General features: G+C 41.9%; 1 protein-coding gene across 1 annotated transcript in view; it reads right to left on the reverse strand.

Moving 5' to 3' along the window:
• The window catches only part of Aopep (aminopeptidase O (putative)), a 309,239-nt gene that overhangs the window by 252,595 nt on the left and 42,709 nt on the right, over positions 1–13,935 (reverse strand). The window contains exon 3 of the mRNA XM_048800350.1: positions 10,637–10,803. Coding sequence (XP_048656307.1) covers positions 10,637–10,803 — 167 coding nt within the window. The remainder of the gene's footprint in view (positions 1–10,636; positions 10,804–13,935) is intronic.

Raw genomic sequence — 13,935 nt, forward strand, 5'->3', positions numbered from 1 at the left:
CTATTCTGGTGCATGTCCATGGGTTAATTCCCGCTCCAGATGCTGCGGCTCCACAAGCAAAGTGTGGGCACACTGCTCGATCTCAGTAGGCACCAGTGTCGCAGTGTATTACAGGGGAATGATCACAGCATTTGTCTCATAGGGTTCTGGAGGATTCAGTCAGGTAATACGAATAGAAACCACTAGGCACAGTACTCAGATCCAGCGCCATCCTCATCATCGTCACTGTTGTCGTCACTCGCATCATCTGCAAGCTCTCGTCTTCACAGCTGCCTCTCCCCGGCGCTCAGGCTGACTTTCTGGAAGCAGAGGCGAGGGATATTTGGAGGTATGGCTGCCACATGTGCACCAAAACCCGTGACCTGAAGGGGCCCACATATGGGGTTTAAGGTTGAATGGCATTAAACACAGTGCACACAGAGCGATCCATTTAAAGGAGAATGACAGCCCAGAGGGGGCATCCTGTGTGACTTCACATAGAATGGACCATTTGGAGACTATTTAAATGGTGTTTACTTTAAATGAGCCATCCTAGATAAAACAGTGAATGCCCTCATTTTCTTTTTTTGATTCAACCCACTTGCACTAGACTGCTTTGCTACACCAGCTGCAAAACAAAGAGAACATGCCACACTTGAAAAACCGAGAGTTTTTCCTCTGCAAAAGCCTGAAGATCATCACACCCCTGAATGACTGCACAGCCAGGCCTGGATTCATTAGTAAGGCTAACAAGAGGGGGGTGACAGGAAGGGGCACTCCCTAACTGCAGGCGCCAGCAGCCTCCAGCTCACCTTCCCTTCTGGACAGATTCTGCAAAGGTGGGCTTCTGAAGTCCTCCAACAGTGATCAGAGTTCCTTAACACCCCTATACCACTTTATCAATCTGCAATGTATTCATAGGGGAAAAACTCATTTCAATTGTCTCACCAGCAAGGCAGATCTGTCACAGGAGATGTTCTTTTTTTTAATATTTATTTTTTAGTTGTACTTGGACACAATACCTTTATTTTATTTTTATTTTTTTATTTTTATGTGGTGCTGAGGATCGAACCCAGGGCCTCACACATGCTAGGCAAGCGCTCTACCCCTATAAGCCACAACCTCAGCCCCAGAGATACTGTTCTTATAATCACAATAGCAGGGGCTGGGGATGTGGCTCAAGCGGTAGCACGCTCGCCTGGCATGCGTGCGGCCCGGGTTCGATCCTCAGCACCACATACAAACGAAGATGTTGTGTCCACTGAAAGCTAGAAAATAAATATTGAAAAATTCTCTCTCTCTCTCTCTCTCTCTCTCTAAAAAAAAATAAATAAATAATCACAATAGCAGCTGCTACAAGACTCAATTATACATTTTCATCTCCAAAATGGGACTGAAAATTTCCTTAAAGATGATTTTTTTTCCAACAATAGGACTTGAAATGTGCTGATTTTCAAATCACAAGAGGCAGTTTAAAATTTAATTCTGGCATGTTTATGTTTATCTATAAAGCACCAATTAAAAAATAATAAACAAACAGTAGGAAAACCAATGGAGCACAGGAAGAAAAAAAATTAACTTTGAAAATAAGTATCATGAAGCCAGCTTCAGCAATTAGCAAAAGCATGTCTCAAATAAAAAATAAAAAGGACTGGGGATGGAACTCAATGGTAAAGCACCCTGGATTCAATCCCCAACCACCCCTAACCCCCCCCCCAAAAAAATAAAACAGAAAAAGCTATAAACATCATAACTAAAGAGTATTTAAACAATTACTTTAACTATTTTTTTTCAACTACTAGAAACAATCCTCTGAATAGTCACGACGATCCCACCTTCCAGTAAAGAGGGGAGAGGGAGAATGCAACGGAGAGGTCGGGACTCTGCATCCTGAACTTCACAACAACTGTACTAATTATTTGAGAAATTAGTTTTCACAAAAGAAACACTGAAAGAAGAAAAATAAAAACATGGTCTTTTTTACCCACTTCTTTCAGTCATGCCTACCACAACCAGTACACTAAACGCGAGCCATATGGAAAGTCAAATCCTCTGCACTTGGACAAAGAGTCACACCACACAGACGCCACCCTGCTTCTTTAGAGTGTCTTTGCATACTAAGCATCTCAGAACTTATATTTAAAGAGCTATTGTTTTCACTGAAAACTAAAACAGGCACATAAATCCCTCCTATTAAAAGCATCCATGTACCTTTTAAACCTTTCCACCATAGTTACACGAACAGCAGGAAGCCTGTGGGAACATCAAATCGATGCATACTTTCATTTAGCATATCAGGTCCTTTCCTAAGCTCTAACACAGCCCTCCTCACTTCCTACCCCAAGACCTTTTCTTTCTCCAGCCACAATCTCTTCTTTCAGTTTCCCCAAACTATTCCATATGTTAAAGATTATTTTGTAACAACTTTGTATCACAAATTAAAGATGCTTAACAATATGTATAGGAATGTATTTATAAGCATATATAGAAATACCACATACAATGTATATATTATTTCCCTTCAAAGTATGTATTATCCACACATTGTGTAATATATGCATAAAAAGGAGGGTTGGGCTGCCCTTCCCCTCTTGGCCTGCTTCTCCAGTGCTTAGGTCTTTCAGCAAATCCCAGCTTTCTTGGTGTCACTACTTTGCAGATGCCAAGTCTACACATTCTGGTTTTATGAGCTTAGTGCCACCCTCCTGAATACCCATGGTGTGACTGTCTTTCATTAGTTTTCCTCTGTTATTGCTCAAAGGTTGTAACTGGCACCAGAACAAAGGAGACAGTAAGGCCCTGGGTTGGTGAGCACCAGCACTGCCTAACCAGGGCGATGTGCCAGGCCAGGCCACAGGAGTGGCAGGGCTTTGGGTTTCCTTCCCTGAAATGGGGTAAGGCCTCAGGCCCAGGAGGCCCAGGAGAGAGTGACCTTGGAGAGCTTCGGGTGAACTAGGTAAAAGAGCGCCACCTACTGAAGTAAGAACACAAGCGCTATTACATGTGGGGAGGCTTTCCTTGCAGGCTGGGGACATTCTGGCTGGGGGCATTCCTACAGGAAGACAAGGCACCAGGCTTGTCATCCCAAGTCTCCCTGAAAGGTCTGATCAACGATGCAGATGGCCAGTTCACCTTCTACTTCAGTAACATGGAATCAGTGGACTGGACACCAAGCTGTACTGCTCCAGATGGTCTCGGGTTAACTTCAGTATTTTATATTCACATGAGAATTATGAATGTGAAGTCCCAGACAAAATTCCACAAGCAGTAACAAGTGGCACATACATGCCTTCAGCATCACAGTGATCCGAAAGAGGCCATGAGTACTTCTGCATGCGCTGCGTATGTGCAGGGTGAGGAATGCAGGCAAGAGTTAGTAGATATGAATCACAAATGTAAAGAGCTAACTGACAAAGACTTAAAAACACAACAGCACTGTGTGGGACACAGCCCTGGCTCACCAGCAGTCTTCCAATGGAAAACATGAACACATTTGCCCTGCATTCCAGCCCCTTGTTGTAGGTATGGGTATCACCCCAGAATTAATCAAGTTTCCAAGTCTAGAAACAAGAAGCTTTCTCTACTTTGCATTTTCTCTTTGTGGGGAACACACTTAATCATAACCATTCCTAAATGCCTTTTAATTTACCATTTCCTTGTACGTAATTCCTAGTTGCATACTGTGGGAGCAGTCTAAATAGAATTGCTCATTTTGAGCCATCAAGAGGGAAGAAAAGTTGGCTTTCAACTGCACACAGGAGGGTCTGGACCCTGAAATCTTGGCTTTTTCCTGGAATTTCCCACACAGTCAAGAGAAAGAGAATGTCAGAGAGCTGGTGGATTGGGCAGGCATTTTGTCCAGAATGAAGTAATGTCTACAGTCTTACTTTTGCAAAGAAAAATAAAATCAGATCCCAAGCAAAGGCACATGTCGTTTTTAACACCTTTCACTTATTCACATGTTTTTTTCTCCTTCATTTGGAAGGAGCTTCGATAGTCTTACTCATCTTCTTGAGGCTTCCCATGAAAAACAGGCAGAGGATTTTTTTAGGAAGTAGGAATATGCTAAATTAGACTCAGTAAACTAAACAAAAAATTACCAGAGAAAAATAATAACATACTCAGACAAATTTTTATTCTTCTAAAATTTATGGAGGCTGGAAAAAAGGCATAAACTCAAATTAGCAGCACAACAAAAGAAATGACCTTGAAATCACTTTTGTCACTATGGACAGAGGGTTTAAATGTTCCTTCCATGAACATATTACTTTTGCCTGTCTACACAGGCTACATGAACTCATCGAATAAATATTTGAGCACTTATTATATACAAAGCATTGTACTGGGCACTGGGTTTCTATACTCAATAGTTTGGCTATACTGGGGCAGGAAATACAGGCGACAATAACACACAGGATAACCCTGCGGCCCAAATAGCTTCATGCTGAGGAAATTGAATAATAAATGAGTCAAACAAGTTAATCTAAATCTATGGCCTTGACTTAGCCTTCTTGAAAAAATATAATGACTATTCAGCTAATAACAGTCTTACGATGGTCATTATCCTACAGCCCAAATCATTAGCTTTCTTTTTAAAAAGAGTTAGGAGGATTGATTTCCCTCATGGAGCAAAGACTCTGAGGTCCCTGCCCAAGGGCTGCTGTCATCTCTGCTGCTGTTATCTGTTCCCAGGTACTTTTCCTCCTTCCGGGAAATCATCTGGCGACCGGTGAATGTGCTAATCAGGCTGATGATGTGTCAATGTGATGGAAATGGAGACTTGCTGGGCCAGGTTTGGCCACTCATGTTTTCAGGGCAGCTCATAGTTTTCAAGGGCATGGTGCACAACAGAGTAGAGGTCCTATGAGACCAATCTGCCAATCTAGAAAACACGACTCGGAGAGGAAATAATATCACGTTATATCCGCTTACCTTTTTCTCCAGGGGGTGCGATACATTTGTAGACATTATTCCATCCTCAGAACAGCTGTTTTTGGTTCTGGCAAAGAGCTTTATTAGCACTCTGGTTGCCCTCTGCTCACCCCCAGCTGCAACTGCAGGAGACACTGCAGTGCTGCCTGTAGACGTCTTTCTCCCTGTCTCGCTCAGGCCTTCCTCAGTGTGAACTGGTAAAATCTATTGTGTGATATCACACGAGGTGTAAGTAGTGTGAGAACAAGCAAATCCCAGTGAACATCTACTTTATTATAACTCTGCTCTCAACTGGTAATGTTGGGGGAAAAAATGTCCACAGACATATTCCTGGAAGTATCAAAGTTTTCCATGAAAATTTTTAAGTTAATTCTTATTTTAATTTTTCTATGATAATCTTCAAATAGATAGATCAACAACAGACAGATATGGTAGAAGTCAGAGGTCAGAAAACTTTTTTCTGTAAAGGACCAGGAAGGAAACATTGTAGGTTTTGTGGGTCTTTCTTACAAATAGTCAACTGTGCTGTTGTAGCACATAAGAGGCCCTAGACAATGGCCACGAATCCAATAATACTATTTACAAGGACAGGCCATGGGCTGGATCTGGCCAGTGATCTGAGGGTTGCTGGCCCCTGAAAGCATGCAGGTATGGGTGAGTGCTGCCAGATGACTTCAGAGTTCATGTCTGCCTTAGCTTGTGCGACTGCACAGGCATGTGGGGACTACCACCACTACTGAGAGATAATGCGAGAAGAACATAAGGCTGATGCTTTTGCCCAAGTAAAGGCCAGATGATGTCACCACATGTGTGTAAGCTAAAGTGATGGAAAGGTGGATCATCACAAAAACAAACAAAAAATACAGGGAGCCCTCAGTTCCACATTTGTATTGTAAAAGGCAATTTTATGCCAGCAAAATATTAATCTTTATACCAATTTTAAATTGTTAATCTAAATGTTAAGATATAGGAGTTTGATCTGTTTTATAATTTTATTTTGGCTTCACAGATGTGCAAGAATTCCAAGCATACAGAGTTTATATCTAGTGTTAGGTTGGTAGTTTTGAAAATATCATTCTGATATCAATAATTTACATCAACCTTGGTAAATCATGAGATTTTTTTTTCTATCTAAAAAGAAAAATAATGCTTAAATTTGTGAAGCAAGGCCAAACACAAAGCCTTCCATCTGAACCACAGGGCCAAACCATGAATGAGAAAGTCCATGGGCAGTGGGGAGATACCACAGGGGATGACCACATGGCATCCTGGGAAGTGCAGTAACCACAAGGAAAACTCAGTGGGCTGGAAGACTCTGGTATCAGTGCCTGCTCAACACAGCAGTGTTTCAAAACACACCCTCTTGTTTTAGCATGGCAGGGAACCAAACAGAGAAGGCAAAGAAAGGGCCAGGCATGTCTAGCAGAACTTGACCAGAAACGGTCAACAAGACAACAGAGCCTGGACAGAGGAGTGAGGCTTATCAGGTTGGCTCTGTATACTGGACTAGAAGGAGTTCAGCAAACACAGGGGACAATGAAGGTACCACAGGAAAGTGACATACTTTATCCCGTCTGTTGGGTCACAGGAGAGAGGAAAGCCATGAAGGCTGTGGAAGAAAATCAAACCAAACTGGCAGAATCGAAGTGAAAAAAGACATCATCCTTAGGACTCAGCAAGAACAGGTCTGGGGAATCAATCTGCTACAGAAACCAAAACCAGTTTAGGAAACTGGTCTTGTCATTATGAGACAAGAAGATATAACTTCTACGAAATCATAGTAAAAAGCCACGAGAAGAAAATAGGCTGAGGTGTAAGTGGTACCAGACTGATATAAAAAAAAAAATGAAGTTTTTTTTAAAGAAGGATTGATATGTTACAATGACATAATTTACATATAGAGTGGAGTTAATAAAGAACAAATCTGTCACTACAGAAAAGCAATGGAATAGAGTGTAAATAATAAATGAAAAGGTAAGTCACACCGACTGAGAGTATATTTTTGTAATACATATATCCGGCAAAAGGTTTACGTCTAGAATATTATAGAAAAGTATTCTTAATACTTGGAAGAGATGCTTTTCAAAGAAGAACATAAGTACATCTAATAAATGAAATGCAAACTAAAAGCACAATGAGACGGTATTCACACTCGGTCAGAAGGCTAACAATCCATGGATTGACACTGCCAGGTGCTTAGGGTGATGAGTAGCAACCAGAACTCTCAAACATTGCTGGTGGAAATATAAAAAGACACAACCACGTTGGACCTAGTTTGGCAGGTGCCAAATCATAAGTTTAGAAACTTACACATATACTTTTAAGGGTCTAGCAAATCCACTCTTAGGTACTTGCCCAAGAGAAGTGAAAACCATATCCACAAAAGTCTCATACGTGAACGTCACGGCGTGTTTTTCAAAATGACCAAAAGAATCCACATGCCCACCAACAGACAAGTGGATAAATTGTGATTTATTCACACAATGGATGGCTAATTCATCAATTAAAACAGAATAACTTACTGACATCTGCAGCGATGTGGATGAATCTCACAAACACCACCCAGAGTGAAAGCAGTCAGATGTCAGAACCCATACTGAACAAATGCACTGAGAGGGATTTTTGGAAAAACTAAAACCCCTCTATAGAGATGTAAAGTAGTTCAGTGGTTGAACAGAGTCAGGCAGGGAGGACTGAGTACAGGCCACAGGGGATTGCTGGGGTGATGGGAATGCTCCACGTCATCACAGAGGTGCTGATTAAACACAAAGGTGTAGACATCTGTCAAATCTCACTGAGTGATACATTTTAAATGTATGCATTGATTATATGTAAATTAAACTTTAGTTAAGTTGATTCAAAAGAAAGGCAGCACATCTAGATTTGTTCTGAAGTTTTTAATTACAAAAATTTTTAATTTTTTTTTTTCTGAGCATCTAGACAGCAAAACCAGACTACTTTCAAAGAATAAAAAAATGTGTTGCCAGATTTCTCTCCAGAAATACTAAATAAGAGACGACAGTAATAATATTTATAGTCATTTAAGAAGGGGAAAAAATTGACTCAAGAAATCTATATCCAGCCAAGAACTGTTCATAAATGAATACAATTAAAAGTCAACTTAAATAGGAAAGGGACCTCAGAAAATAGGCTATACACCCACCTTCACAGGAAAAAAAAAAAAAATTAAAGCCTTTTCCCAGCCAAAAGACAAATCAAACTTAAGAGCTCAAGAATGAAGAAAGTTATTGCTAGAAAAGAGGCTGTAATACAAAAAACAGAACACAGACCTGAGACAAACACTGGGGGACACAGGGGAAGAAAAGCACCAGAAGTAAATACCCACAAAACTCCTTATTGGATACAGAGTGGAGTCCAGAGCCTCTAGTTAATTAAGCTATGAAGCATCCATTAATGAAACATCTGTAGTCTTAAAAATAATAATAATTTTAAAAAAGCTCTTTCTGATTTGACATGAAATATCTATGAGATCAATTTCTTCTAAAGGGAGAAGTGCTATTCACATATATAGCATGCCACTATTTATGCAACAAAAGAGAAAGAACATTACACAAGCAAAATTAGTAACCTGGGTTGGCCTGGGAAAGGGTTACTGGGCAGCTAGGAAAAAAGAAGAGGAAGGAGACTTTATTGAAATATGTTGTCTACTTTTAATTTGTAAATATTATCTACTTTAACAAAAATTTTAAATGTATTATTTACTTTGTTTTGCCTTTACTTTGGAATCAAGTAAATATTCAGTGAAGACTTCAGTACATATTTGTAAATCTAGCTTATGATAAAAAAGACATCACAGGGGCTGGGGTTGTGGCTCAGTGGTAGAGCGCTTACCTACCATGCAAGGCCCTGAGTTCGATCCTCAACATGACATAAAAATAAATAAAATAAAGGTATTGTGTCCAATTACAACTAAAAATTTTAAAAAAAGCATCACAAATCAGAAAAGATACACTAAGTGCTCTTAGAGCAACTGGTTTTCTAGTTGGAAAAAGATAATTACTTAGTCCTCACTTCACAATTCTGTTGAAAACAATATACATAGAATAAAGAGTAAATTATAAAAATTAAGCTATAAACAAAACAGGTAAATCTGAGTACAAAGAAAGACTTTCCAAAGAAATCTGATAATTTGATTTCACAAACATTAAAATATCCTGTAGTAAGAAACCTCATGTAAAATTAAAGGTATAATATCCTTAATTTTTTAAAGAGCTAATCAATTTTTTTAATATTTATTTTTTAGTTGCAGTTGGACACAATACCTTTATTTTATTTATTTATTTTTATGTGATGCTGAGGGTCGAGCCCAGGGCCTCCTCACACGTGCTATGCAAGTGCTCTACCGCTGAGCCACAACCCCAGGCCAAGAGCTAATCAAATTTTAAAACACGACATACTGTCCTCAGTATAAAAGTGGACAAAGGAAATGAACAGACAGATAGGAATGAAAATGGTTAAAAAACAGATAGGAACATGTGAAAATCGCTCACAACCAAAGTGACCCAAATTCAAGAGCCACTCCCCCTTGCATATCTGATGAGCAAAATTCAAGAAAGCCATGACCTCACAATGGCTGAGGGGTATGTAAGCTGGCACAGCCCCTGGAGAGCAACACGGGATGTATCGCACCACAGCTTTACACACGCTCACACCTCAGGCTCGGCAACTTCCACTTCATATAAAATGTCTCCTCAGGAACTTTGTGATAGGAGAGAAAATGTGGAAACAATCAAAATATCTGACATGGGAGTGTTAAATAAATTCTGATATAATTTGATGTTGGCGTGAAATTTTGTTGTGTGAATTCACGCAACAAAATTTCACACCAACATCAAATTATATTTAAAAACACTCAATAACCTGAAAAAAATTCAACAATCACTGTATTAATAAAGGAAGCAGAATAAACACTGCTATATGCTATAACAACAATTTTGAATTATTCTTACAATCCACATAGATTTTAAATCTGAAGGAAAATGCAACCAAACTTTAGCAATTATTTTTTCTCTAAAAATATTTAACTTTATTTTCTTACTTTTTTGAGTATTTTAAAAGTTTCTATAATAAGTATGTGAGAAGAGATGCCATATTTTAAATAAATAATACAACTACCTTGCATCAATATGCTCAGGGTTTGAACTAACAGATTAGTTCTGGAAAAGCAAGTAATTCACAGATAAAAACCTGAAGAATGCATTAGCCCCTGCCTTCCAGCTTTGTAATACACCTTTGGTTCAGAACTTCACGAAGGAGAGCTGTATAGAATGGACCTCTACCAGGACTACCCCAGCGGGCCAGCCAATAGTAGCACTATCTCTTGACCTATGAAAAACCAGGTACAGACACCAGGTCCAAACCACAGAGAACTCAACCGTAATGGTGTTGCCATGACACACTTGCCTGCCCAGAGTCTGCCCAAGACCACCCACTTATGGCCCACAAGCCACTAGGTGAAAGCAACTGCTGAAATAATCCCTGAATTGATAACTCTGGCATGAAGAGCCCCAAATCCCAAGCCCAGACTCTCAAGCACCCCTCCCCAGCCCCTGCTTGTTTTCTCTGGCAGGATGTTTTATAGTATGTTCATTTCCAACTCAACTAATAAAGCAGCTCTTTAAAGTTTAGAAAAACACTGCTTATTGGGTTCCTGGGTCCAGCATGTGTGCAATACATAAATAAGCAAAGAACACATGTACAGTACCTTCCCGAAGCTGTGTTGGCTTGGCAGAATTTTCCCCACTCATTAAAACAACAAAAGATGCAGCTGCTCGAACTGTAGCCTGCCATGTTGACATGGCAACGGGTGGCTCCTGGCACGGAAAAAGGGCCCTGTTGTTTATGGGAGATCCCACAGTATAAACACATGGCCTGCAGAATAAAGACAAAGACACAAAGGGGAGAATCTTCAAAATGAGTTGTCATTTTTCTCACTACCATGGTAGTGAAGGTTAAGTTGAGCTTTCAAAGTGAAAACATTGAGGCTTTGTAGCTGACTGGTTTCAAAGCACACTGAACTGAAGCTGCCAAGGGGCTGGCCATGTGAATAGCTGAGTGGTTATTTCTCCCAAATGAATTACTTAAATATGTAAAGAGGATTTTTTTTAAGGAGAAAAATATTTTTTGGAAACAAGTTTTAGATACAAGTCTGCCAAGTACATATACCCTTGCCCCTCCCCTTAGGCTCTTACGCCTTCAAAAGAAAAAAGTTTTACCAACATTCTTATACACTTTTTGGAAAGTGTTCTGGAAAAGAAAATATGTTTGGAGATCACTGAGATATTAATGCTTGGAAAAACAAGCTGGTGGTCTCAAATCCAGTGCTGGCGGGCAGATAACCCAACCTTAGAAACCACCTTCTCCAATGGAAGCCTTGTGGGAATCCTTGTGGGAAGGCCAAGAACAGGGGCTGGCATGTAAACAGGACTGTGGGTCCCGATAACCAGGCTTGTGATGGGAAGGCCAAGCGTACAAAGCTGTTACCAGCAAGCCTATGAAACCAACGGATGAAGGCAAGACTCTGCTACAACCAAAAAAACAGAAACCCGCCCAAACCGAGAAGGGCCCTTCCATGGCTGAGCGGTGGAAAGGACCTGCAGCATCAAAGGAATTCATTCTTTTAAATGGCAGAGCAGAAAGTACAAGATTAACTCCTTGGGGAAACCACCTTAGGAAAATATTACCAGTTTTTGTTTTTCAGAATTTATGACAAATATGATGCTGTCTTAATCAGTTTAATTTATGGTGTGAGTGAACAGAGAGGAAACAGCACAACTTCTTTTTGATAAACTGGTTTTCTTTCCATTAACAACATTATCATTGGACACTTGCCCGTTCCTACCATGCACAGGAACACACGGAATGATGGCCCTACTCTGTGGGTCAGGATCCAGTAAGGACAAGAGAACCCTGCTGGATCCTCCTAAAGAGAGATAACAATATAAGAAATTGGACCCACAAATGACACCAGGGCTGAGAAGCCACCAGGCACAGCAAAGCAAGCCTGAGACCAGCTCCAGCGGTGAGCAGCAGTGACTCTTCCTCCGCGTGGAGGAGCTATGTCACCAGGCCACAGCAACAGGGGCACCTGGCAGAAGCCAAAGTTACAGAAGACTGTCCAGAGGGAGCCAGAACCACAGAGGAGACATGGTCACACGGATGCAGGGAGAAAGGAAGAGATTGCTAGTTACTTGCCAACTCCAGCTCTTACATCTTCTACCAGTGCTCCCCATTGGCCAAACCTTGCAGGAACCCAGAAGAGAAGAGCCTGGGAAATGAAGTCCCTTCATCCAGGGACGATCCCACTGAGAGCAGAAAGTGGTCTCAAGAGTGAGCAGGAGATGCAGTGTGCGTGCGCTTACCCACAGGTGTGCACACCAGACACGCAGTTCCAAAGGCAGTCAGAAAATCCATCCAGGTTAGCTGGCCAATGTACTATGAGACTGCAGGCAGGTCCCTTCACCTTTCTGTCATGGGTAAAATGAGGAAGGGGAGGGCAGGCAGGTGACCTTGATCATCTATTCTGGCTAGTAAGTATATAATTCTTGATCTCAAGTTTATTGTTCCAAGAATAAGGAGCAAATTTTCATATAAGGCCCCAGATTCTCCCATCAATTTCAGCGAGTTCTGAGCTCCCACTCTTGTCCCCTTGGGTCCTTGGTTAATTGGCTTAACCTTAGTTAACTGTCCAGCCTCAGGCTGTTTAAGTTCCTAATAAGAGGAGAAGCTGCTAGTTCTCACCTCCTCCCAAGTGGGGCAGTAATAGGAGGAGGGATCCCAGAGCAGCTCAGGTAGGTGATGTCCAGCCATACCTCATTTGGAAAATTCTGCTTATTAGGTGTTTTTCTTTTTCCCCAAAGCCCACGAGAGAAGGGTCCCCAGAAGGAGAAGAATGAGCAGTGAACAGGGGACGTATTATCATGGCCAAGTGGCTGTACAACTCCTGTGTCCTCTGACAGCAGCAGACACTGAGAAATAGGGCCTTCTTTCTCACAGAAGCCGAATGGACTCCTAACATTTCTGGTTCAAGAGTTCTAGGAAGCCCCTTCCAGTCTCAGTACCCTTGTGGAGTGAGTCCTGTACAGTCACAGAGAAGTGAAGCACCCTTGCCTAGGGCTCTCCTAAGACCATCTCGGCCTCATGCACGAAGAGGCCTGACCCCACCTGGTAGTCTAAAGTCCCAAGGTGCTTAGTAGGCCCAGTCTGAAAGCATCTGGGCTCTCCATACCTGGGTGACTCTCTGCCCTGCACTGGGAACAAACCCTCCCCGAGACTGGCCTGCCAACACATTGTTCTTTTCCTCCCTAGGAGGCTGGCAGGCCAGGCCAGGGCACACCCTACACTCCACCTGTGCCCCAGGCTCCAGGGCCTCCAGCAGCCTCCACACCTCTTCCGTGAAGAAGCCATCAGATCTGAGATGAGTCACATCTGAGGACTGCTGCACAGAAGGAAGGGAAGGATTTGGTAGCTCTGAGACCAATAGGATATGGCAGAAGTGATGGCCATCTCATCTTATCGCTGAGATAAGTGGCTTTTGTCTTTGGGGTTCTCTTTTCTCTCTCTCCCTCTCACCATTTGCCCTATGGGAATCTGGTTGCCAAGTCCTGAGGACACTCAGGCAGCCAAGGGGAGGGGCCAACATGGTGAGAGGAATGGAGACCTCTGGTCAACAGTCAGAAACTGAGCCTGCAACGACCATGTGACTGAACGTGGAAAGAATTTCCCATCTCGCTCAGGCCTTGAGATGCCTGCAGGCCCATCTGACAGCTCTCTGCAGCCTGTAGGAGGGCTTGAGCTAGAAGCACCAGCTAGCCTGCTCCAGGACAGACACTAGGCTCCTTAGACACTAGGTGAGACAGCAATGTTGGCTGTTTCAGGCTGATCAATTTTGGAACAATTCATTATGCAGTTATAATAAGCACAGAAGGTTCTGAGGTTTCTGGCCCAAGTGATGAGATGGATGGTAAAGCTACTAAACACGGGAACTCAGGAAGGGGCAGGGAG

Source organism: Marmota marmota, unplaced genomic scaffold (genome assembly GCF_001458135.2).
Source record: "Marmota marmota marmota unplaced genomic scaffold, marMar, whole genome shotgun sequence".
Classification (NCBI taxonomy): Eukaryota; Metazoa; Chordata; class Mammalia; order Rodentia; family Sciuridae; genus Marmota; species Marmota marmota.